Source organism: Aquarana catesbeiana, unplaced genomic scaffold, assembly GCF_042186555.1.
Source record: "Aquarana catesbeiana isolate 2022-GZ unplaced genomic scaffold, ASM4218655v1 unanchor225, whole genome shotgun sequence".
Classification (NCBI taxonomy): Eukaryota; Metazoa; Chordata; class Amphibia; order Anura; family Ranidae; genus Aquarana; species Aquarana catesbeiana.
In genome coordinates, this window is record NW_027362652.1 from 2,041,009 (window position 1) to 2,068,824 (window position 27,816).

The window sequence follows — 27,816 nt, forward strand, 5'->3', positions numbered from 1 at the left end:
AAGTCCGACCGTGTGTACGCCCTATAAGACGGATGCAGCTCGCAGCAGGTTAAGGTGATTAAGGTGGTAATTAAACTCACTCAGCGCCTTATGTGCATTAAATTAGCCCCAGGACCTGTGTAATTAATATGTGTTCGGTTTTAAAGGAATGAGGTGGAAACCCAAGGTCCGGTGCGTCCCTGTGCTCCGCTTCAGGGACGAATGAGGGCCGAATTTTTGCTTGAATTCGGCCCTGAAACTATTCAAAGACAATTGAGAGCCAGTCACAATCTCCCTCATCAAGTACCTCTCATTAGTGTCCACTTGTGTCATGGGTGGAGACCTCAAGATTCTCCCATTTAGAAGAGTGTATTTCTCCCATGGTTCAGAGATGCAGGATCTCCCAGTCTATGGATAGTGTAGGACCCACTAATCATGGGGTACTTTAATGCAGTAAGTGGGCTTAGCACCATATAGCAATATGATGTGACCAAATCCCCATATTTTTTGATAATGTTTTTTGAAAATGTTTAGGTGTTTTTAAACTAGCCTTGCTGGAAGTAAATGTCTTTTTTGCATGTGTACGCTGTAATATTTTCTTCTATTGTATGGTCTTATGGCTGCACCATCTTTAATGCATCTTTTAGGGTGTGCCCCCCCAAATATCTTGTTAGTCACAATCTCTTGTCACGCGAATTGGATGCAGAGAAAACCACATCCAATTCGCACTAGTGTGAACCCAGCCTCATAGTGTGAACTCAGCCTTGTCATTGGTTCCAAGTGTCCTTGATTCTACATTCCGTAGGTTACCAGGACTCTGTGCAGAGTGGCATTGAGGTGATGACTAGTGTTGCCACCTCATCCCTTTAAACCAGGGGTCTCAAACTGGTGGCCCTCCAGCTGTTGCGAAACTACAAGTCCCATGAGGCATTGCAAGGCTGACAGTTACAAGCATGACTCCCACAGGCAGAGGCATGATGGGACTTGTAGTATTGCAACATCTGGCGCACCGCCAGTTTGACCCCTGCTTTAAACCCAAAGACATCTGAATTACACAGGTTCTGAGGCTAATTAAATGCAGATAAGGCACAAAGTGAGTTTAATTACCACCTTAATCAGCCACAGAACCCGTGCAATTAATATGTGTTCGGGTTTAAAGGGATGAGGTGGCAACCCTAGTGATGACTGCTGGAATAATCTCTGGGTTCCATCACCAGGCACAGCAATTATACCAGACTGTTGGGAGCCGTCATCTCCTTTCTGATAGTGAAAGTGTCATGCCTTCAGCAAGAGCTTCATATGTTCTTTGTTAATTGTTGAATATGCTAATGGTATGTAAGTGAAATGTGATATTGCCATCTAGTGTATTTATAGTTTTATAGAATAATTTACTGTAGGTAGACAGATTGTTGCATGAAAGTCACCGTAGTTTCCCATCATTCTAGTGGACTATACCATGAGGTCTAATGCCGGGTACACACGACCGGACTTTCCGGCAGAAAAGCTCCGACGGAATCATTCCGTCGGACATTACGGTCGTGTGTGGGCTTCATCGGACTTTTTCTTTCTCAAATAATGACGGACCTAGAAATAGAACATGTTTCAAATCTTTCCGACGGACTCAATCCCTATCGGGAAAACCGTTCATCTGTATGCTAGTCCGACGGACCAAAAACGACGCAGGGGGAGATATTGGCTACTGGCTATTGAACTTCCTTTTTCTAGTCCTGTCGTACGTCATCGCGTTCTAAACGAATGGACTTTGGTGTGATCATGTGTAAGCAAGTCCGTTTCAGCGGAACTCCGTCGGAAAGACCGTCAGAGTCTACACTGACGGAGAGTCTACTCTGACGGAGAGTCCGATTGTGTGTACACGGCATAAGAGATAGCCCCCAGTAGCCATCTTCTTATTTTCATCCATGCATCTTCTCCAGAGGACTCCACACCTATTCAGCTGCATTCTATCGTCAGTCTAACGGAAACATCCCGGTATGTTTATAACCCCTTTCCCTAGTTAGACTAGTGTTTTAGGACTGTATACTGTATTTATTGGCGTATAACACTAACTTTTTCACCATGAAAATTGGGTGCAAATAGTGTGTGCGTGTTATATGCCAATACTTCAATTTTAGCTGCCTCGGAGGGGACAGGGAGGGGGGCGGGACGAGCGCCATCAGATTAAACTTTGTGAGAATCTCCTGCTTACTTGGCGGCCTCTGTAATAGGAAGCTGCTGCATTGAAGGTAATGGTGAGGCTGCTGCATTGATGGCAACGGTGAGGCTGCTGCATTGATGGCAGTGGTGAGGCTGCTGCATTGATGGCACTTGTGAGGCTGCAGATGGGCATTAATCAGGCTGCATTGATGGCAATGGTGAGGCTGCAGATGGGCACTGACCCTTATGTTGCTTAAATATTAAATCCTTATTACATTTTAATTTTTTTCCTGAAACTTCCCTCTTAAAATTAATATGCGTGTTATACACCTGTGCGTGTTATACGCCGATAAATACAGTATTTTGTATATTGTATACACTGATTGTATGTTATTTCTTTTATGCTTTACTTTTACTCTAACTTCCCTGCAATAAAAGTTGAAAAAAAGGACCTAGCGTCTGCCTCAATGGGTTGTTAAGGGTGGAGAGTTAGCTGTCTGTCTAATTATACCTCAGCCACGTGTAATGAAGGCAGGACAGTAAAACGGCAGCTCCAAACAGGCTTGCACACAGAAGGCTAGTGAAACAGCAGTCTTTAACAGGCCTCCACATTGCAAAACATCATATCAGAGAAAAAGTAAGAACTATAAGAGACGAGGTCCCAAGTTTCGGTTAGCTCCAGGAGCTCAAAAAGGTCACTGAGCAGCAACATGGTCGCTATTGCCCACGCAAAAGCAGAAGCTGCAAAAGTAAAGGCCTCCTTTGCTGAAAAATAAATAGAAGCTGTATTAGAGAAATTGGCTGCAGAGAAGGAGGCAGCGGCAGCAGTAGCTGAGGCAGAGATCTTAGAGGAACTTGCCAACCCCACCAGTGAGAGACTCAGCAACATACTTGAGATTAAACTTGATCATCATGACAATTCACAACGTACTACAGACTATGTGCTGCAACATGCCAAGCCAGATGACTGCCTGCATTCAGCTCCAAGAGTAGAGTCGACTCCTGCCGTCCATACACCCTACATCAAACAAGGAAATAATCCCATACTCAGTCAGCTTTCAGTGCAACCTGCATCCAAGCTATCAAACCCCTATGATACACTCACCCACTTCAGAAAGGAAGGGTTGTAGGGTAGAAATCACAGCGACAGCATTTCTGAGGACCACAAATACCCACCAGGTGCCCCGCACAGCAGAGCACCTCCAGACTACTCACACAAAGACCAAGGTATGTTGGATTTCCTCAAGTTCTTTGCACAGCGTGCGCTGTTGACAAAAGGACTCACAAGGTTTAATGATCAACCTGAAGGCTTTAGAGCATGGCGATTGTCCTTCAGAAATGCAATAAAAGATCTAGCTCTATATCAGCAAGTGAGGAGGCCGATCTCTTAGTCAAATGGCTGGGGAATGAGTCAGCAGAGCATGCAAGAAGAATCAGAGACATCAATGTAAACTACCCAAGCAGAGGACTGAACATGTTATGGGAGAGAATTGATGAGTGTTACGGTTCCCCAGAAGCCATAGAAAATTCACTCTTTAAAAGAATAGAGGACTTCCCTAAGATTCCTAACAAAGGCTTCCAGAAGCTGAGAGAGTTAAGCGACTTGGTGACAGAGCTCCAAATAGTCAAGGCAGAAGGAGATTTGCCAGGCCTTGCCTTTCTAGATACAGCCCATGTTGTTAACCCCATAGTGCAAAAATTGGCTTAAAGCCTTCAAGAAATTTGGGTTACACAAGGCTCCAACTACAAGCAAAAGCATAACGTCCCTTTCCCGCCATTCTCTTTATTTGTGGACTTTGTTCGCCAACGAGCAAAGATTAACATTTTTCCCAATAAATAAGTTGCACTAATTTATAAAATTTGTGATTGAATGGGTGGAAAGTAACAACAAATAAATAAAGTCCATCCAATGTGGTAACATCAATGTGAAATGACGAACGATGCACCCAAGGAATGTGATATGAAAGAGAGAGATGACTTCCACCACTAGACACACTGCCACTTACCGACTTCCTATGATCTCCTATTACGGGAGATCACAAGCGCTTTTGGCTTAATGCCCAGCCCGGGCCTTTGCTAAACATAGCAACAGTCACAGCCTCAGTTTCTTCATAGGTTTCCACCACTCAAAGGAACATAATGCCACACGATCCCCATAAAGAAATAAAAGGCTTCCATAGCGTACAATCCAACGGTAATTTTAATATGAAAAAATGTATTGCACTTACACTTAAGTAGATAAACAGAGCATAAAAAATCAAGCCCGCCGGCTCTCCAATGCAGCCCGTCACTCCGTGACCTGTGTGAACGCGGTGACGTCAGCACATTCATTTGGGAGGAGTGACGTGCTGATGTCACCGCGTTCGCGCAGTCTTTCGTGGTCTAGGCGATTCAGGCCTCTTCCAGGCTTTCCACTTCAGCTCAATGGGTTGTTGGAAGAATATTGCAGAATTCTTGGACCCCACAGGCCCGTTCTGCCTGGACTTCCTAAGATCGCTTCAGCTCTGCCACTTCCTAAGAACCATACTGCCTCCTAACAATTCTAGCCAACCCCTCATGACACTGGAAGAACTCTGTACAGAAGCTGGAGTTCTACCACACACACCTACACCTTGTTAATTACACCCCCAGCGGAATACCAACCTCCAGACCTCATTAAGTGGGAAAAGGAACTGAACTGCCAGTTCAGTGCCAACAAACGGCACCACATCCTCAGATTTACACATAAGTCTTCCATCTGCACCAAAATCCAAGAGACCAACTACAAAATTCTATCAAGGTGGTATAGAACCCCATCGCTACAACATAAATTCTTTCCCACAACATCTGATCTCTGTTGGTTCTGCCAGAGAGAACGAGAAACCCATATTCTCTGGTCATGCCCCAAGATTGCAGACTTCTGGAAGGAAGTTCGCCGGATAGTACAAAAATGTACAGACCGCACCATTCCAGATGACCCCACATGACCGAGTATGGGATTATTTTCTTGGAGCTATGCCAATGGCACCCCAATCGCATTGCAATTTTGCCGCAATTATCAAGGCACCCAACCTGTTCACTATTAATGAATATGATATGGTTCCTTCGTATGGTGGCCCCCAGCTACCTCATCTTGAGCTAAAAAATGAATATGACCTAAACCCTTAATCAAGCACCCACATGCCTCCATCCCTGCATATATATGTAAAAAGGGGGCCAAGGTTAGGCCCCGCCCACCCAGGGTCTGTTGGGCGGGGGGAGGGAAAGCAGCCCCGGGAGAGCATCACTGCGACACATCAGGCTCAACTTCCACAGACTGTATGAATGGAAAAATAACATGAGGGGATATGAATATTTTTATTTTTTATCTGTATTTATTCGTTTTCTGCTATGAAATATAATGTGTGTCACAAGCCATGTTTAGTGAACAACCTTGTATCAATAAATTAATTATTATTATATCAACTTATGTTGAACACGCGGGTTTGTTTAATAATTTGTATAGACTGTAAATAAATTGAGTGTCACAATCCCAGGGGGCAATTCATGATAGTGATATTAGTAAACATGATTCAATAGTATAATAAAGCATCTATGATGTAGAAATACAATCATAAAAAGGGTTCAACATAAGTTGATATAATAATAATTATCACTATCATGAATTGCCCCCTGGGATTGTGACACTCAATTTATTTACAGTCTATACAAATTATTAAACAAACCCGCGTGCCTCAATTAAAGTCCCAATCTACCCTTTTCCCCCTTTTTACTTATCTCAAGATAGCTCTCAAATCATCCACTCCGCTCCTCCCAAGACCTCCTACTCTCTAGCTCCCTTGTTATCTCATCCCATGCTCGCCACCAGGACTTCCCCAGAGCCTCTCCCATCCTCTGGAACTCCCTACCACAGTATGTCCAGTTAGCTCCCATCCTGTCTGCTCTTAGACGATGCTTGAAAACTCATTTATTCAGGAAAGCCTACCCCACCTCCACCTAAAAACTATTCTTGGGCCAATGCCATCAGATCATCCCCAGCAGATTTGACCTTTTGTACCACCTCCCCCTTCCTTTAAATTGGAAGCTCCATGATCACGGCTCTCCTATTCCTTCTGTATTGAACTGTATTGTAATTGTAGTATCTCTTTATATTATAAAGCACTGCGCAAATTGTTGGTGCTACATAAATCCTGTATAATAATAACAAAAATTATAATATGTTTCTTTTGTCCACAGTTTCTTCCTCTTGCTTTTTGAGCAGATCTGTCTACATTGCTGTCACAAAGGATGTTTACATTCCTTTTGAGAGCAATAAAAGTGATTAAAAAAATTTAAGCAACAGTTTAAAAATAAAGTAAGTAAAATAAAAATAAAATTTTAAGTGCCCAGGTCCCCCACGTTGGTCTCGCATGCATGCAAACAGCAAAATGTCCCACACATGTGAGGTATCACCACAAACGTCAGATTATGGCCAGTTATTCTAGCACCAGGCCTTCTCTGTCAATCTAAAGTGGTAAACTGTAAAGGCTTTTAAAGCCAGTGTTGGGCCTAACCATGTTACATAGTTACATAGTAGGTGAGATTGAAAAAAGACACAAGTCCATCAAGTCCAACCTATGTGTGTGATTATGTGTCAGTATTACATTACATATCTCTGTATATTGCGGTCATTCAGGTGATTATCTAATAGTTTCTTGAAGCTATCAATGCTCCCCGCTGAGACCACCGCCTGTGGAAGGGAATTCCACATCCTTGCCGCTCTTACAGTAAAGAACCCTCTACGTAGTTTAAGGTTAAACCTCTTTTCTTCTAATTGTAATGAGTGGCCACGAGTCTTATTAAACTCTCTTCTGCGAAAAAGTTTTATCCCTATTGTGGGGTCACCAGTACAGTATTTGTAAATTGAAACCATATCCCCTCTCAAGCGTCTCTTCTCCAGAGAGAATAAGTTCAGTGCTCGCAACCTTTCCTCATAACTAAGATCCTCCAGACCCTTTATTAGCTTTGTTGCCCTTCTTTGTACTTGCTCCATTTCCAGTACGTCCCTCCCGAGGACTGGTGCCCAGAACTGGACAGCATACTCCAGGTGCGGCCGGACCAGAGTCTTGTAGAGCGGGAGAATTATCGTTTTATCTCTGGAGTTGATCCCCCTTTTAATGCATGCCATTATTCTGTTTGCTTTATTAGCAGCAGCTTGGCATTGCATGCCATTGCTGAGCCTATCATCCACTAGGACCCCCAGGTCCTTTTCCATCCTAGATTCCCCCAGAGGTTCTCCCCCCAGTGTATAGATTGCATTCATATTTTTGCCACCCAAATGCATTATTTTACATTTTTCTACATTGAACCTCATTTGCCATGTAGTCGCCCACCCCATTAATTTGTTCAGGTCTTTTTGCAAGATTTCCACATCCTGCGGAGAAGTTATTGCCCTGCTTAGCTTAGTATCGTCTGCAAATACAGAGATTGAACTGTTTATCCCATCCTCCAGGTCGTTTATGAACAAATTAAATAGGATTGGTCCCAGCACAGAACCCTGGGGAACCCCACTACCCACCCCTGACCATTCTGAGTACTCCCCATTTATCACCACCCTCTGAACACGCCCTTGTAGCCAGTTTTCAATCCATGTACTCACCCTATGGTCCATGCCAACGCACCTTATTTTGTACAGTAAACGTTTATGGGGAACTGTGTCAAATGCTTTCGCAAAATCCAGATACATCACGTCTACGGGCCTTCCTTTATCTAGATGGCAACTCACCTCCTCATAGAAGGTTAATAGATTGGTTTGGCAAGAACGCTTCTTCATGAATCCATGCTGATTACTGCTAATGATATCATTCTTATTACTAAAATCTTGTATATAGTCCCTTATCATCCCCTCCAAGAGTTTACATACTATTGATGTTAGGCTAACTGGTCTGTAATTCCCAGGGATGTTTTTTGGGCCCTTTTTAAATATTGGTGCTACATTGGCTTTTCTCCAATCAGCTGGTACCATTCCAGTCAATAGACTGTCTGTAAAAATTAGGAACAACGGTCTGGCAATCACCTGACTGAGTTCCCTAAGTACCCTCGGATGCAAGCCATCTGGTCCCGGTGATTTATTAATGTTAAGTTTCTCAAGTCTAATTTTAATTCCGTCCTCTGTTAACCATGTAGGTGCTTCCTGTGTTGTGTCATGAGGATAAACACTGCAGTTTTGGTTACTGAAGCCCCCCGATTCACTCGTGAAGACTGAGGAGAAGAATGAATTCAATACCTTTGCCATCTCCCCATCCTTTGTAACCAGATGTCCTTCCTCATTCTTTATGGGGCCAATATGGTCTGTCCTCCCTTTTTTACTGTTTACATACTTAAAGAATTTCTTGGGATTTTTTTTGCTCTCCTCCGCTATGTGTCTTTCATGTTCTATCTTAGCCGTCCTAATTGCACCCTTACATTTCTTATTGCATTCTTTATAAATTCTGAATGCTAAGGATGATCCCTCAACCTTGTATTTTTTGAAGGCCTTCTCCTTTGCTTTTATATGCATTTTTACATTGGAGTTAAGCCATCCAGGATGTTTGTTCGCTCTTTTAAATTTATTACCCAATGGGATACATTGGCTAATGCCCTTATTTAATATGCTCTTAAAGCAAACCCATCTCTCCTCCGTATTCTTTGTTCCTAATATTTTATCCCAATTTATGCCTTTTAGCAAGGTTTGTAGTTTAGGGAAGTTGGCTCTTTTGAAATTCAGTGTCTTTGTGTTCCCTTCATGTTTCCTATTTGTGTGATTTATACTGAAACTAATTGACCTGTGATCGCTGTTACCTAAATTGCCCCGTATTTCCACATCTGTTATCAGGTCTGTATTGTTGGTAATCAGTAGATCTAGTAATGTTTTATTTCTAATTGGTGCGTCTACCATCTGACCCATAAAATTGTTCTGCAAGACACTAAGGAACTGGCGAGCCTTAAATGAATGCGCGGTTCCCTCCGCCCAGTCTATGTCTGGATAATTAAAATCCCCCATTATGATAACACTTCCCATCCTCGCTGCTAATCCAATTTGTGATAGGAGATCCGTCTCCACTTCCTCTCTCAGGTTAGGGGGCCTATAGCATACTCCCAGTATTATTTTCCCCTTAGCTTCATCCCTTTGGAGCTCTACCCATAAAGATTCTACCTCCTCCCTAGCTAGCTGTACCTGGAAGTGAAGTGTTGTGCAGGAGAGAGAGAGAGAGAGAGAAGCAGTCTGCAAACAAGTGTTGTGCTGGAGGAGACTGGAGCTGTAAAGCGTGTATAGTTGTCCCAACTGATTGAAAATACAATCAACCAATTGTTCGTTCTACTGGGCATCCCATATACTCCTATCCCTGTCCAAGTTTAAATGCCTCAATAAAATAACAAAACAAACATCTGGACTGTTCATTGTCTCCAAGGCGATTAAGAAATGAATGGCAGGCTGGGCAGGCTGACAGGTGGGTCACAACTTTTAGCAGCCCCTATGGGAGTACCGCTACATTTGGGGGCTCGTTCCGGGACCCGTGTGTCATGTGTGACTGCCAGCCGTTGCCCCTAGCAGGAACCGAGCCGGGGAACTGTGTTTGTTCCACCAGTATTGAGGAACTGAACCCTGGGAAGGACTTGTGTGCTTTGCCTGCTATTCAGAACTGTAAAAATAGGTGCTGTTGCCCATAGCAACCAGCGGGAATCATTACCAGTTATTTCTGTCTGCTTACCCAGCTGCCGCAACCAGTGCTGGGGCGGACGTCTATACTAATCCTGCAATTTAGGCATGTGCTGTCACCCGTGGCAACCACGGCGGGTGATCACGCCCATGGATTACAAATATGTCCAGCGCCTGCTAATTCTGGACATTCCACACTGGATTACAAATATGCGCAGTGCTCTGCAAATGCGGGGCATCTTGAACTTCTGCTCCAAACTCCTGCTATAGACAGTAAAGTGTGCCTGGAAATGTCTACTGTTGCCCGGGGTGATCAGGGTACACCTGCAGGTGCCTGCGGGCTGGACTGTGCTGAGATAGTGCCCTTTAGTGAGACTCTGCGGCCCCCCCACCCCAAAGCACGTTGTCCCCATGTTGATGAGGACAAGGGCCTCTTCCCAACAACCCTGGTCGTTGGTTGTCGGGGGTCTGCGGGCGGGGGGCTTATCGGAATCCGGGAGCCCCCTTTAATAAGGAGCCAAGTGTCAATAAAAAAAACACACTAGACCGGTTTTTAAAGTAATTTATTAGGCAGCTCCGGGGGTCTCTTCCGACTTCTCTGCTCTCTCTGGCCTCTTCTCCCAGTCTCCGGTTCTTATCCCGCTCTCCGGTGTCTTCTGCCTTGCTCCTCTGCTATCTTCTGCTCTTTTGCCTGCTCTTTTGCTAGCGTTGGCCCGGTCATCTCCGTCGTGTCAACATCGGAAGAAGAACGGAGGGAAGAAGACGCCGGAGAAAACCGGGCCAACGCTAGCAAAAGAGCAGAAGATAGCGGAGGAGCCTGGCAGAAGATACCGGAGAGTGGGAGAAGAGGCTGGAGAGAGCAGAGAAGTTGGAAGAGACCCCCCCAAGTCAGAAGAGATCCCCGGAGCTGCCTAATAAATTACTTTAAAAACCTGTCTAGTGTGTTTTATTTATTGACACTTTTTTCCCCCAGGTGAATGGGTAGCGGTACAATGTACCCCATACTCATTCACATAGGGTGGGGGGCCAGGATCTAGGGGCCCCCTTATTAAAGGGGGCTCCCGGATTCTGATAAGCCCGCGCCCACAGACCCCGACAACCAACGGCCAGGGTTGTCGGGAAGAGGCCCTTGTCCTCATCAACATGGGGATAAGGTGCTTTGGGGTGGTTTGTATTACATTGTTCTGGAAGGATTCCAACCCTCTCTCCGTTGCCATGTGCTCAACAAAGTAAGGAACATTAACATTCTAGAAGACCTGATGCTTATTGCCCAAAACATGGTCATATTGAAACATGTATGTCTATTCGGACGAGGGCAAGGCTCTATTGGAAAACTGGTCTGGAGACTGAGGTCTTCCTGCCCCTATTGCTGATGCACACGTGCACGCCATCACCCCACATTAACAACCCCCCTTTTTTCCTACTTATTCCCCCCTTTTTTCCTGCTTCTCCCCCCCCCCAGCTTCTTCCCCTCTTTCTGGTGCTTGTAGGCATCTTTTACGTTATTTTCCTCTTCCCTCTATCAAAATTGGGAAGTATCCATCCGAGTGAGCTGTGTTATATTTACTTTGGTTATCTCCGTGATCTTGCATGAGAGTTTTCATTTACCTATTTATGGTGTCTGATGTTTGACATTTCCTGTGCCCCTCCATATGTGGAAATGATATACCACCCAGACTTTGTATTGCTCTGCTCTGATGGATGCTTTATTTTCGGTAAATAAAGAATTTGAAAAATAGTCAGCTTTGCCTCTTGGAGGAATCCTGTGTTATTACTGCTACACAACACTTGGCTTCTACAAATAGGATCAGCCATGTCAAACAACAGGGACAGAAATGGTGCAATGGGAGAGCCCATTAGTAACCCCCAATGGGGTTTATTGCCGCAATTGCTGCTTGAAGATTCGGGTCCAGGTCAGAATTTGGACAATTGGAACAGGACACTAAAAAGTCTGTTCCAATAATACATGATTCCTGTATTATTGGAACAGATTCTTCAATGTCCTGTTCCAATTGTCCAAATTCTAACCTGGACACAAATCTTCAAGAAGCAGTTGCGGCAATAAACTCCGTCGGGGGTTACCAATGGACTCTCCCATTTCTGTCCCTGTTGTCTGACATGGCTGATCCTATTTGTAGAAGCCAAGTGTTGTGCAGTGGTATCAGCAAAGGACTGGCCACACTGTGATGTTTAATTGACCTTTACTGACTGTATGTAGAACAGAAACATACAAGATATATCTGGTACCGTTTCCCCAAAAATAAGCCCTACCCCAAAAATAAGACCTAGCGTGAGTTTCTGGGATGGCTGCAATATAAGCCCTACCCCCAAAATAAGCCCTAGTTAAAGTACTTGTAAAATAATGTTATCTGTTCTGTAAAATATATGTTATATAATGTGTAGTGTGTCTCCTTTTGTAACTTTATTGTGGAAAATACCTTATTTACAGCGCCACTGGGCACTCACGTGACTCACTGGAGCTCTTCTCTTCTACTCCAAGCTGACATCAGCAGCTCTTCCCTCTGTAGCACTGACGCTAGCGTCAGCGGGGATCTCGGCCTCTCCCTCTGCAGTATTCGAAGTGGGGAAGAAGAGCTCCGACAGGTCACGTGGATGCCCAGCGGTGCTCTAAATAAGGTATTTTCTACAATAAAGTTACACAAGGTGACAAACTGCACATTACATAATCTTTTTACAGAACAGGGTGCATGATTTTTACATTTTAACTAAGTTTTATTTTTGGGATTATAAAATTTCACAATGCTGACAGGGGGACAAACTTTTTTTTGTACATACCGTAAATAAATAAGACATCTCCTAAAAATAAGCCCTAGCGTGTTTTTTAGCCAGAATTAATATAAGACCTGGTCTTATTTTTAGGGAAACACAGTATTAACCACTTCCGGACCGCCCATCGTCTTTATACGTCGGTACTTTGAAGAGGAGTATCGTTGTTATGGCAGCAGCTAGCTGCCATAACCCCGGTATCTTCTTTAGCGGGTGGTTTGCTTCAAGATAAAAGTGGTCTCTGCGGCGGATTCACCCCCTCCCGCCGCGCTCGGTGCCCTCCGCCGCTTACCGCGCCATCGGCAACGCCGGAGGCAGTCGGATCCTTTCCCTAGTCTGACATGAAGACGAGTGAGGGGAAGATGGCCCCCACCCGTCTTCATATCATTTCAGGGCGGAAGCGACGTCAAAACGTCACTTCCGCCCATAGCTCTTAAAGGGCCATTTTTTTTTCTTTGTATTTTTTTAAATGACATTTTCTTTTTGTTTTTCTTATTGCATTTTAGTGTAAATATGAGATCTGAAGTCTTTTTGACCCCAGATCTCATATTTAAGAGGTCCTGTCATGCTTTATTTCTATTACAAGGGATGTTTACATTCCTTGTAATAGGTATAAAAGTGACACATTTTTTTTTAAAGAACAGTGTAAAAATAAAAAATAAAAGGTAAAATAAATAAGAAAAAAAAAAAAATTTTTTAAACGTGCCCCGTCCCGACGAGCTTGTGTGCAGAAGTGAACGCATAGGTGAGTAGCGACCTGCGTATGAAAATGGTGTTCAAACCACACATGTGAGGTATCGCCGCGATCGGTAGAGCGAGAGCAATAATTCTAGCCCTAGACCTCCTCTGTAACTCAAAACAGGCAACCTGTAGAATTTTTTAAAAGGTCGCCTGTGGAGATTTTTAAGGGTAAAAGTTTGTTGCCATTCCACGAGCGGGCGCAATTTTGAAGCGTGACATGTTGGGTATCAATTTACTCAGCATAACATTATCTTTCACAATATAAAAAAAAAATGGGCTAACTTTACTGGTGTCTTATTTTTTCATTAAAAAAAAAAAGTGTATTTTTTCAAAAAAAGTGCGCTTGTAAGACCGCTGCGCAAATACGGTGTGACAGAAAGTATTGCAATGACCGCCATTTTATTCTCTAGGGTGTTAGAAACAAACAATTTATAATGTTTGGGGGTTCTAAGTAATTTTCTAGCAAAAAAAAACTATTTTTAACTTGTAAACAACATATCTAAAAAAGAGGCCTGGTCCTTAAGTGGTTAATTGACCTTTACTGACTGTATGTAAAACAGAAGCATACAAGATATATCTAGTACCCTGTTTCCCCAAAAATAAGCCCTACCCCGAAAATAAGACCTAGCGTGAGTTTCTGGGATGGCTGCAATATAAGCCCTACCCCGAAAATAAGCCCTAGTTAAAGTACTTGTAAAATAATAATATCTGTAAAAAAATTATATAATGTGCAGTGTGTCTCCTTGTGTAACTTTATTGTGGAAAAAACCTTATTTACAGCACCACTGGGCGCTCACGTGACCCCGCTGGAGCGCTTCCCTTCTACTCCCAGCTGACGTCAGCAGCCCTTCCCTCTGCAGCGCTGATGCTGACGTCAGCACGGATCTCAGCCTCCTCCTCTGCAGTATTCGAAGTGGGGAAGAAGAGCTCCGACGGGTCACGTGGGCGCCCAGCGGTGCTGTAAATAAGGTATTTTCTACAGTAAAGTTACACAAGGTGACAAACTGCACATTATATAATCTTTTTACAGAACAGAGTACATGATTGTACAAGGTCTTCTAACTAAGGTTTATTTTTGGGATTATAAAATTTCACAATGCTGACTCCTGGGCTGACAGGGGGAGAAACTTTTTTTTTGTACATACAGTAAATAAATAAGACATCCCCTGAAAATAAGCCCTAGTGTGTTTTTGTAGCCAGAATTAATATAAGACCCTGTCTTATTTTTAGGGAAACACAGTATTAAACTGGGGGTTATAAAGAAATGGTATCCAAAGAGGGGAACAGAAATACCGGCAACAATTCTTACATTTACCCACTAGGTGGAGATAAACAATGATAGGGCAAAGGGAAACGGTCCCTGGCAAACAAACTATGTAGAACATGTACTGAAAATTAAGGCAAATACTTGTGGTGCTCTGGGAGGGAACATAGTCTCTCTCTCTTTTGTCAGGGGACTGGCTGCAGTGGATAGCCCTGGTAGCTGAGGACTGGAACCCCACAGCAAATAGGTTTTGCTGCAGAAGTCTCTGGTAAAGCAGTCCAAGGAGCTGTGAGCAATGCCACACCACTTGAATGGCTGTATTGGCAACTCTACCTGGACAATGTCCACCAATGTGACTGGGACTTATGTGCTGCTTGTTCTTATGCCCTTCGATGGCCTGCTCACAGCTAGCCAACCCAGTGACAGCTGCTTCATCAGGCACAGCCCCATAGAACCCCAGAAGGTGGGAAGAGCTGCAAATTTTATTTTTATGGACATGTCCAAGAGATTATGGGAGCCCAGGACACTTTGGATAATAGCAATTAAAGGGCCCTGTGCTGACTGCTGAGGAAGGCAAGTAAAGAAGCACTTAGCTACAAATGCACACACACAACTTTGGCAAGTCTTTTATTTAAAAAAAGTCAACAATGTTAATAATTAATAAATCACATTGTCCAGTGAGCCATGTCACCAACTATGAACGATGCCTGCCAATTCACAAAAAAAAAAAAAAAAACCACACTGATGCATCTTCTCCCAACAGGAACTTGTCACAAATGATAGGGTTGGGGTATTCAGGGTAACCTCATTGATTGCACGTGGACATGACTATATCTGGGTCAGTGAAATCAGTGCCTAGCTCCCCATGCCCTTAGACAATCTCTTGCTTATTAGCCATAAAAATGGCCTGAATTGATTTGAAAAGTTCTGCTCCCTTTAGTGAGTTTTGGATTAACATTCAAAACTTAGGAGCAGTTCAGCGAACCTACCAGGAACTGAACCCAGGAATGTCCAACTCATCCCTACACTCCTGTGTGAGATTTCCGATGCATAACAAGGTCTGATTTGCGTGAATAACATTTCCCGCATTCAGGGCAAGAATGTGGCTTCTCCCCGGTGTGCAATCTTTGATGTCTAATAAGGTGTGATTTATCTGAAAAACATTTTCCACACTCAGGACAAGAATAGGGCTTCTCTCCTGTGTGAGATCTCAGATGGCTATCAAATTGTGATTTCCATGTAAAACATTTCCCACATTCAGGACAGGAATGTGGCTTCTCCCCCGTGTGCATTCTTTGATGTCTATCAAGGCTTGTTTTCCGTGAAAAAAATTTCCCGCACTCAGGACAGGAATGCGGTTTCTCCCCTGTGTGAGATCTCTGATGTACAACAAGGGCTGATTTCTTTGAAAAACATTTCCCACATTCAGGGCAAGGATATGGTTTCTCCCCTGTGTGAGATCTCTCATGTATAACAAGGCCTGATTTGAGTAAAAAACATTTCCCGCACTCAGGGCAGGGAAAAGGCTTCTCACCTGTGTGAGTCTTCTGATGTGCGCAAAGACAGAACAACCGTGAAAAGCATTTCCCACACTCAGAGCAGGAATACGGCTTCTCCCCCCTGTGATATCTCTGATGTATAACAAGGCCTGATTTTTCTGAAAAACATTTTCCACACTCGGGGCAGGAATGCGGCTTCTCCCCTGTGTGAATTCTTTGATGTTTAACAAGGCGTGATTTGTGTAAAAAACGTTTCCCGCACACGGGGCACGAATACAGATTCCCCCCAGTGTGAGATCTCTGATGTATAACAAGGTCTAATTTTTTTGTAAAACATTTCCCACATTCAGGACAGGAATTTTGGTTCTCCCATGTGTGCAATTTTTGATGTATAACAAGTCCTGATTTCTGTGAAAAACATTTCCCGCACTCAGCACAGGAATACGGCTTTTCCCCTGTGTGAGATCTCTGATGTCTAACAAGGTCTGATTGCCGTGAAAAACATTTCCCACAATCAGGGCAGGAAATTGGTCTCTTGCCCGTATGAGATCTGCAATGTATGACAAGTTCTGTTTTATGAAGGAAATATTTCCCACACTCAGAACAGGAATGAAGCTTCTCAGCGTCAGATGCATTCAGTGATCTATCTACACTGTGAAGTCCTCCATCTATAGCTGAGCTCGTTGTCTTTTCTCCTGCACAATCTCTTGTGATGTCCTCATCTTCCATTTTACAACCTGGAGATAAAGTGAGAAGATCCTTTGAGGGTTTCCCTATAGCATGTTCTGGAAAATATAAAAACATGATCATTATATGAAAGGGCTCATTCACTTAAATCAAGATTCCATCTGGATCAGGGAAACTTGAGTGAGCAGATGTTCTCTAGATTTTCCAACCAGCTGGAAAACCTTCCCCCTTCAGTCAAAGGGCTTTTGGTCCTCCTTCCAGATCACTTTTACATTTAGGAAGCCAACATAACCACAAGCCTAGGCACTGGCTCAAGTGATCTCTGATAATCAAAAAGTTCAAAGTTTAGACTTGCAGACCCTTTAGCGACCAAGTGACCATAGGCCTAGGCTTCTGGTAATACGTAGCACTGGAGAGTTTCTTAGGGAAGTATTTTCTACAGCAAAGGTTTCAGGTTTTTATGTTCCTCCTTAATTTTCATCCCAGCAAAACTGTAATCAGTGTTTTATGTTACCCTTCAGCTACAAATCTGCTCGAAGAAGAGGGACCCAGGCACAATCTATGTTATCATTATATCTGTGCTACTCTAACTGGGAGAAAAACACAACCTAATACAGGCAGTTGAACCCCAGAATCTACATAAACAGGGATGAGCTCCCTGAGGATGCTGATTCGGAGGTTAGGCAAATGGCCTAACTTAAATGGGTGTTCAGCTGAGCCAAACCTCTGGCTGAAGCAAGAAGTGACACATTCAGCAGTGGAGACAGCGGGGACTCTTTAAACACATATTTGAATAAAGGACTTGTCAAAAAACGTGTTGTGTTTTTATTTACGCTTTACTATTTTTTTAGTGAATGAGTAGGGGTACTATGTACCCCTACTCATTCACATGGCAGGCCAGGATCTAGGGGCCACTGTATTGTTAAAGGGGGCTTAAAGATTCTGATAAGCCCCTTGCCTGCATTACCCCCCCCACACACACACACAACCACTGGGCCAGTGTTATAGGGAAGAGGCTCTTTTCCTTTTTAACATGGCAAAGTGCCCTCCCACCCATGTTGAGGGCATGTGGCCTGGAATGGTGCAAGAGGAAGGTGGCCTCACACCTGTCCCTGCCTTTCCTGGCCTTCTAGGCTCCATGCTCGGATGAAAGCCTGTTATGGATTTGGGGGGGGGGGGGGGGGCACGCCACCTTTTTTTGCCTGGGGTCTCCCCTAAAATGAATACCAGACCGGAAGGGCCTGGTATAGATTGTAGGGTGACCCCCTATGCTTTATTTTTCTGTGCTTTATTTATATTCCTGCTGTTGGCTGAGAATTCTCGGCTGACAGCAGGAATAAGTCATCGGTTGTTAAGACGACAGCAAGTTCCAAATGTGTGCTAACTAAACCCCTGCTTTTAACATACGGTTAGACAGGTAAATTTGGTTGGTCAGCAGACTGGTTGGTGAGTTGAGCTATGGAATTGTCTTTTTCTTGTATGTATATGCCCTCCATGTGCTCCTTACTGTGAAGGCCAGTTATGGGTGTGGGCGGTGACCAGTGTCTTGTTACCGTTTGTATATTTGGGTCGGGGACACACTGGACGCCTCTGCTGCTATTGCTGGGTGTCCAGTGTGTGTCCTGTCCCTTTAAGGGGGCTAGGGCGGCCTCCTGGCTCACCTGTCTCACACCTATCCATTCAATGCATGTGCTTCCACTGTGGAGACACTTATAAATTTAGTGTTAGGACTGCAAGTAATACAGGGTGCCTTGACGAGGCCTTGCAGCTTTCACATGCGTTTGCAAATGTGTGCTAACTAAACCCCTGCTTTTAACATACGGTTAGACAGGTAAATTTGGTTGGTCAGCAGACTGGTTGGTGAGTTGAGCTATGGAATTGTCTTTTTCTTGTATGTATATGCCCTCCATGTGCTCCTTACTGTGAAGGCCAGTTATGGGTGTGGGCGGTGACCAGTGTCTTGTGACAGCAAGTTCCGGCTCCTTAACAACCAATGAGACTGTGAGACTGGCTGGTGCAGTTCCTTAAGAACCTTAAAAATGCGGCAAAAAATGAATCACACCAAAGTAGCACAGGACCCTTTTCCAGAAAAGATCTAATATGCAGGACAGGTGTCAATACAGGGAGGTGACAATTATCAACTTATTATTGGCTGATATCACTAATCTCCCTCCTTACTCTGGACCAATCAGTGTGCAGTAACAGAACAGAGATAACAGAAGAATATATTATGACTCACCTGTGCTGATCTCTGTAGGAGTGTCCTCCTCTTTGAATGTCCTCATCATTCCAGCCTCCTCCGTATATTGCTGATCATCCCTCACATACGTCTCTTCTACTTCACCCTCAACTTTCACGGTGATCACTCCATACTCCTCATCCTCCTCTTTATACTCTTCTTTAACAACAATATTATAATCCCCGAGGTTTCCACCCTGAATATATAATAAACATTCATTGTAACAAACATGCTGTACCAATAATTGTCATTCATCTACCTGATGATGGTGAGGAATGGTGTGATCTACCTGTGTGGAATCCCAGGAATACAGAGGATGGGGACATCTCTCTGGTGAGTTTCTGTAGCTGGATGACTCCACCATGGTGTCCTGGTACAGATCTTTGTGTCCTTTTAGAGACTCTGACTCCTCCATCACCCCATCCTCATCATCCTCCTCTTTTATCGCTTCTTTAACCTCAATTTTATAATCTCTCAGGTTTCCACTCTGAATATATAATAAAAATGACATTGATGGTAACAATGCAGATAATGTACAGATCCTAATGATATTATCAGTGATTGTTCCTCATCTACCTGATGATGGTGAGGGATGGTGTGACCTTCCTGTGTGGAATCCCAGGAATACAGAGGACAGGGACATCTCTTTGGTGGGTTCCCATTACTGGATCCATCTGTAGGAAACACACACACTGACTGAATACATTGTTTCTATGTGTTTATCAGATGATGGGGGATCTAGGTGGACCCTCCGTACTGCTCTCTCCTTTACAATAAAATCTCCTCTTACCTGGTGATGTGAGGGGCGGCTGATTGTCCATCATGACGTCCTTGTAGAGATCCTTGTGTCCTTCTAAATACTCCCACTCCTCCATGGAGAAATAGACAGTGACATCCTGACACCTTATAGGAACCTGACACACACAATGATACAGTCACCATCCAGACACATCCCTTGTCTGTTACTGGATAATAAACAAAAAATCCACCATATATGGGACTCTAAGTGCTCGTTTACACTTGCTTCAAAACATGGCTTCAGACATGCTTTGAAGCCAGTCAAAGCTCCTGTCATTAAATAAAATGGTTAGCTTACAGTCATGTGTACACCATGCATTTGCTTTGCCTTGGCTTCGCTTCAAAAATTATACCCCATGCCACTTTAGTGGTGCTTCAAAGCCTCCATAGAGGTCTATGGCAAAGCTTGTTTGAAGTACAGTACCTAAAGTTTTTGAGAGGCTTTAGCTTAGCTTTGTTTTGGAGAAATTGCAGCTATGAGATATCAACACACACACATAGGGCATCTGCCAAGCTGCATTAAAGCTTCAAAAAAGCACCACTGAAGCATCATCGAAGCATCAAAATTACATCAAAAACGCATGTTGCAACGGTAGGCGCTTTAATATGTGTTAGTAAGTCGAAGCAAGTGTAAATGAACCCTAAATGTGACAAATTATACGTACACCGCTGTTAAAATTCCATAAATGTTTTCAAATCCATATAAAACATTAAAAATACAACATGATCTAGTCAAGCAATATACCGTATTCCACAATAAAAGAGAAATTCGATTCACAGTGTATCATTGACCTTCCCACCCCACCATATACCAATCATATCCTTAGTTGTATTAAAACCAAGTAATCTATAAGATTCTAGATGGCGATGGCAGGAAAGATGTCAGTTTTTTGACAGGTTTTGTGGGTCCCCAAATGTCCCACTACCTCAGGTTCTTTGAAACACTTTGAAGGACCTAGATGGGAAAAAACCCTAGGAGTTGTATACAACCACCTTTGGTTATTAAATAGATTAGCATGCCACACTTGGTGTGCATTACCCGAACTCCTGAACCCTGCACCCTGTGTGTGTAATGCACTTCTGAACCCAGCACCCTGTGTGTAGTACACTCCTGAACCCTGCACCCTGTGTGTGTAATGCACTTCTGAACCCTGCACCCTGTGTGTAGTACACTCCTGAACCCTTCACTCTGTATGTTCTCCAACCCATGAACCCTGCACCCTGTGCATAATGCACTCCTGAACCCTGCAACCTGTGCGTAATACACTCCTGAACCCTGTGCTTAATACACTCCTGAACCCTGCACCCTGTGCATAATATACTCTTGAACCCTGCACCCTGTGTGTAATACACTCCTGAACCCTGCACCCTGTGCATAATACACTCCTGAACCCTGCATCCTGTGGATAATACACTCCTGAACCCTGCACCTATGCGTAATACACTCCTGAACCCTGCACCCTGTGCGTAATACACTCCTGAACCCTGCACCCTGTGTATACTGTACTCCTAAACCCTGCGCATAGTGCACTATTGAACCCTGCACCCTGTGTGTGATGCACACCTGAACCCTGCTGCTCCTGTTTTTTTAGAATTCCTCTTTAAGGCCCTCCCAGAGAAATTTGGCCACACCTACCATTTGAAATGGCACACACAATGCGTCACATTGCTACTGTTTCCCACAGATGGGACTAAATTGTCCGCCAATTATATGCTCGAGTAGTATGATTGGTAGCTTCCAGTATTGCGCTTTACTAAAACTGGGAGTTACCATTATATGCTTCAGCGTATACTCTAGGCATTCCTTGCATGTATCCCCGTTCTTTGTGGCCGGGGGGGTAGCGCTCGGCAGAGAGACCCATAACATATGGACTGCTTTAATTAGACGTGGCTGACCACACTTAAACTTTGCATCCTCTATATCTATCTGTCCCTCTACCCCTGAAGAAGACCTCACTGAAATGCATTGGGCCCTCCACATGGCTGTTGTTCTGTAATATACAAGATCTGTTGCCATTCATGTGGTCATGTGGAATACAGAGTGTTCATATATATTAATACGATGAGGATTAGGCATTTTCTGTCAGCCTAACAACGTTTTATGATGTTTTATGGAATTTTTTGTACAATAAACTATAATGATTTTATACAGTTTCATTGTTTGGTATTATCTACTACATTTTTTATTTTCTCATTTGTTCTAAACAATTGCATGTTATAAGAGACTGCTAAGGTGAGAGGTAGGGATGAGCAGATGGTTTGGTCCAAATTGACCAGATATGGCCATATGTGGTTAATGATGTCACCACCATCTCCACCTCTTCCCTTATCTAGCCAATGAGAGCTCAGGGTGTTGTCATTCGGCTTTGAGCACCGTTGGGATCAGTCGTGTGTGCCAGGTCTTTTTTTGTACCTTGGGGGCTTATCTAGGGGCCCCCTTATTATCAACTGCTTAGCGACCGCACCACAGCAGATTTGCTGCTACAAGATGGCCGCTCTGTGCAGAATCACGTATATATATGCGATTCTGCACTTAAGGGGCTTAAGCACGAGCGCGCACCGCCAGCGGCTTGCTCCCGCTGTGATTTTACTGTGGACCTGATGTTCGCCGGGACCTGCCGATCGGAAGTTACTCTGAGAGAATGACAGTCTGCCTATGTAAACAAGGCAAACCGTCATTCAGTGAGTACAGAGGACATGGATCCTGTGTTTCTGTGAAGCAGGAACACCGATCTCTGTCTTCCAGTAGTAAAAGCACCTCCCCCACAGTTAGTAAGCACTCGTTAGGATTGGGAATACATTTAAACCCTTTGATCGCCTCTGATGTTAACCCCTTCCATGCCAGTGTCATTAGTTCAGTGACAGTGCATATTTTTAGCACTGATCACTGTCTTAGTGTCACTGGTCCCCAAAAAAGTGTCAGTTAGTTGTCCGATTTGTCCAAAAAAACAGCACCCACACCCCTACAAAGGTTCCCAAAATAGATAGCAAACCCTTGGAGGTGTCTTTGTACGGTTTTTATTTTTCTTCAAAACAAAGAAGCCAGCAATGAAATGTCATCTGTTCCACAATTTCATTCAGTTTTTCCTTTGTAAATGTCAGCGCTGCTGCAGCACCTTCTGTACATCACGGAGATGTCCCTCCACAAGCAGGATTAGGACGCCACCCCCCCCCCTCAGGTATGTTATTTAAAGGAATTGGACTTTGTTTAATGTTTCACTTAGGCCCCTTTCACATTGGGGCGGGAGGCGGGTCGGGGGTAAAGCGCCGCTAATAATAGTCGTTTTAGCGGCGGTATTTGGCCGCTAGCGGCTGAGAAAGGGTTAAAAACCACCTCAAAGCGCGCCGGCGGTATTGCCGCGCTGCCCCATTGATTGCAATGGGCAGGAGCGGTGAAGTAATGGTGCTGCTAGCAGGAAAGCCCCCTCGGGGCTTTCACACTGGAGACACAGCGGCTGTTTCGGGTCGGTTTGCAGGCGCTATTTTCAGTGTGAAAGGAGTCTTAAGCTTTAAAAACTATTTTTACTGCTCCTAGCCAAATGGAATTCTTTAACCGCTTGCCGACCAGCCACCGTCATTATACTGCGGCAGGTCGGCACGATCCCGTGAGCCGTCGTAGCTGTACGTCATCTCCTTTAAGCGGGATAGCAGGCGCGTGCCCGCTGCACTGCGGGGGTGCCGATACTCGTGGCCGACGGTCACGATGACCGCCGGCCACAAGCGATCGTGGGCACGAGAGGCAGAATAGGGACGTGTGTGTGTAAACACACAAATCCCTGTTCTGTTAGGAGAGAGAGATCGTGATTTCCTAATAGCTAGGAATCACGATCAGTCACTTCCTCTAGTCTGTCCCCTCCCCCTACAGTTAGAACACAGTCAGGGGACACAGTTAACCCCTTGATTGCCCCCTAGTGTTAACCCCTTCCCTGCCAGTGACATTTATACAGTAATCAGTGCATTTATAGCACTGATCACTGTATAAATGACAATGGTCACAAAAATGTGTCAAAAATGTCCAATGTGTCCGCCATAACGTCGCAGTCCCGATAAAAATCGCAGATCGCCGCCATTACTAGTACTAAAATAATAATAAAAATGCCATAAATCCATCCCCTATTTTGTAGACGCTATAACTTTTGCGCAAACCAATCAATATACGCTTATTGCGTTTTTTTATTACCAAAAATATGTAGAAGAATACATATCGACCTAAACTGAGAAAAAATGTGCTTTTTTAAAAAAAAAAAAAATGGGGATAATTATTATAGCAAAAAGTACAAAATATTGTGGTTTTTTTTTTCAAAATTGTCGCTCTTTTTTTGTTTATAGCGCAAAAAAAAACAAAAAAAAAAACGCAGAGATGATCAAATACCACCAAAAATGTGTCAAAAGTGTCCAATATCGCAGTCCCGATAAAAAAAATCGCAGATCGCTGCCATTACTAGTAAAAATAAAAATAATAATAAAAATGGCATAAGTCTATCCCCTATTTTGCAGACGCTATAACTTTTGCACTCTTATTGAGATTTTTTTTTACCAAAAATATGTAAAGAATATATTGGCCTAAACTGAGTTTTTTTGGAAAAAATGTGGGATATTTATTATAGCAAAAAGTAAAAGATATTGTGTTTTTTTCAAAATTGTCTCTCTTCTTTTGTTTATAGTGCAAAAATAAAAATTGCAGAGGTGATCAAATACCACCAAAAGAAAGGTCTATTTGTGGGGAAAAAAAGGACGTCAATTTTGTTTGGGTACAACGTCGCACGACCGCGCAATTGTCAGTTAAATCTCAAAAAAAATGGCCTGGTCATTGAGCAGCCAAATCTTCCGGGGCTGAAGTGGTTAAAGGAATTGGATTTTGTTTAATGTTTCACTTAAGCATTAAAAACATTTTTTACTGCTCCTGGCCGTATGGAATTCTTTAAAAAGGAGAAATCCAGCCTTGAGTTCCCACCTCATCCCTTTAAACCCAAACACATATGAATTACACAGGTTCTGAGGCTAATTTAATGCAGACAAGGCAACAAGTGAGTTTAATTACCACCTTAATCAGCCACAGAACCTGTGTAATTATTATGTGTTTGGGTTTAAAGGGATGAGGTGTCAACCCTAGTCCAGCCTGAGCTTTTTAGGCTGGGCTTCTCCTCTGGGTCACAGGAGTGCAATTCGTTTTAAACTCCTGTGACCCGTTTTCAGCGGACAGCGGTCTGAAGTCCCATCAGTCCAGGCAGCGCCCCATCCCGACCTCCCAAGTCTGGATCCTCCAGCTGCCTTGATTGGTGGCAGTCTCAGCGAGCCGCTCCTCGCCCCTCCACAGCTCATCGCTCCGGTGAGCTTGGAGGAGGAGAGCAGGAGAGATGGTGACTGACAGTCAGCATCGCTCTGCTCGGGGAGGAGTGAGAACCAAGGCATCGGCGATGTTCGGTGGCTCGGTTCTCAGTGCAGAGACAGCGGGGGCACAGCTGCAGTATCGGTCTGATGCTCCATCCACCGAGGTAAGTATGAATCTAAAATAAAAAAAACATACTTCTCTTTTTAAAAATCTTTTTGCGTTGGTACATGATCCCCAGGGCAGTGCTCCCCTCCTCCCCCTGCTATGTTTTGACACCCCCTCGCCTATTAGCACAGTCCATGGGCATTTTAACTTAACAGATTTGGCTCCCATTGATTTCGATAGGGTTTGGGGTTGCCATCTGTACTTCTTTGAAGTTCACTGAACAACACTGGAACTGAACCCAGGAATGTTCATCTCATCTCCACTGAGAAGGTGACACATCTCTAACATAAAGAGAATGTTCCGGCCCTGTAAGTGGGGAAATGTTCTGCCCTTGAAGGGGTTAATCTAGGTTTCCCAACTATATATGTGTGTATCATCATCTGCTGGAGATAAAAGACATCACAGTGACTATGGAGGAAGAGGACGGACATGACAGGGGGGGGGGTTACTGGGTGTAAATAGAAAATAAGATCTTATTACCTCCTCTGCTGCCACTTCCAGCAATGTCTCCTCTCTACTTCCTCCCAACTCACCTCTCACCCAGAACTTCCTGTCTGTACCTGACATCACTTCCTGTCTGTATTCCATAGAGGCTTCCTTTCTGGGTAGAAGTGACATCACCACCTTGTGGAGCTCAGCAGAACTGCAGCCTCAAGAAACGTCTCATAGTGTTGTGATAATCAGAGGGGTAAACAGACTCCTGGCAATAAAACAGAAAATTTATATCAAATACCTACCGTAATTTTCCTTTCCTGATAGGCTCCATGGCAGCATACGTGTGGGTAGGCCCCGCCTCCATAACTACCCAATAGGACCCCTCTCCCATAAATCTTTGCTCTAGGCTGCTATCCATGTTCCGTAACTAGCCTACTCCAGACATTTGGGAGGGACTCCTGCTGCCATGGAGCCTATCAGGAAAGGAAAATTTCGGTAAGTATTTGATATAAATTTTCCATTTTCCTGACAGGCTCCATGGCAGCATACGTGTGGGAAATAACTCGCCAAACACACCCGGGTGGGCAAAAATGTTTGAGCAAAGAAACCAAATTTTATTTAACATTGTCAACCAACAATACTTGTAAACCAAAATTAATGGATGACAGAGCAGCAGGCTCAACACAGTAGCGAGAGACAAATGTGTTAATAGAAGACCAAGAAGCCGCTCTACAAATGATTTCAGGTGCGACATGCCGAGAAGCTGCCCAAGTGGTCGAGATACTGCAGGTCAAATGAGCCGTCACTGCCTCTGGAGGAGCCAAGCCCTTTGCCTTGTATGCCCTCTGAATGGTCTGCACAATCCAAGAAGAAATTGATCTGACTGAAGCTCGCATTCCCTTGTTTTTATCATGGAGAAGGACGAAAATAAATTCTGTTTGTCTGAACGGAGCCGTGACCTCCAGGTATTGTTTTAGAGTGTGGCCTACGTCAAGTGAATGAACATCCTGATTATCCGTTGTTTTAAAAGTAGGAAGTACAATCTCTTGGTTTTCATGAAAGACTGAGGTCACTTTAGGGTTTGACCCTAACATGGGAATCAACACTGCTCTGTCTGGAAAAAAGGTCAGAAAAGGCTCTTCTGAACCTAAATTTCAAATTTCTGACACTCTTTTGGCCGAAGTCACAGCTACTAAGAAAGTGGTCTTGAGCGTGAGGTCTCTCGTAGAAAGAGGTTTGTCAGGATCTGATCCGAGATTGGAGAGAAAATCCAAGACAATAGGGAGGTCCCATTTGGGGAACCTAGGTCTTTGAGGGCTAAGCCTGATAGCTCCTTTAAAGAACTGACGAACCAATGCATGACTTGCCCATGAGACTCCTGTGAAGGCCGAGATGGCTGAAACTTGAACTCTTAGTGAGCTGACTGCTAAGGACAGGTCAAGTCCTGATTGAAGAAAACTCAGTATGTCTTGTACTGCTGGAGAGTTACAAGGATTCGACCTGGAAGACATACGATCAGTGAATCTAGACCATATACGCTCATATACCCTATTAGTACATCCCTTTCTGGCACTGAGAAGAGTTGGAATAGCTTCTTCAGGACAACCTAGAGCTTTGAGCCTTCCCCCCTCAAGAACCACACCCTGAGGTGTAGGCAGGATGGACACGCGTGTAACGTCGTGCCTTGAGACTGTAGATCCGGCCTGAGAGGTAGGGGAACTGGGACTTGATAGCTGAGGATGTTGGGCCAGAAAGGAATCACTGCAATGATTTCCACCTTCTCTGTTCTGAGCCTCCGGAGAAATTGAAGAATCACCGGTATCGGAGGGAAGGCATAAGCCTTCTGAAACCTCCACTGATCTGAGCATCTATTCCATATGCCTGAGGGTCTCTGAATCTCGAATAATATCTGGGCATTTTGTGATTGCATGGGGAAGCAAACAGATTGACCTCTGGAAGTACTCCAGGGTCAGAAGCAACTCGAACACCTCTCTGTGGAGAGACCAGTCGTTGTTGTCCATTTGAACCCGCGAGAGGAAGTCCGCCTGTACATTCTGAATCCCCGGAATGTAAACTGCA

The 27,816-nt window shown here is 44.1% G+C and overlaps 1 protein-coding gene across 1 annotated transcript in view; it reads right to left on the bottom strand.

The window, feature by feature from the left end:
• Positions 1-25,905, bottom strand: part of LOC141121544 (uncharacterized) — an 88,328-nt gene extending 62,423 nt beyond the window's left edge. The window contains exons 1-5 of the mRNA XM_073611168.1: positions 25,783-25,905; positions 19,798-19,921; positions 19,584-19,681; positions 19,297-19,494; positions 19,008-19,203 (exon numbers count right to left, since the gene is read on the bottom strand). Coding sequence (XP_073467269.1) covers positions 19,008-19,203; positions 19,297-19,494; positions 19,584-19,681; positions 19,798-19,921; positions 25,783-25,890 — 724 coding nt within the window. The 5' untranslated portion in view covers positions 25,891-25,905. The remainder of the gene's footprint in view (positions 1-19,007; positions 19,204-19,296; positions 19,495-19,583; positions 19,682-19,797; positions 19,922-25,782) is intronic.
• Positions 25,906-27,816: the final 1,911 nt, after the last annotated feature.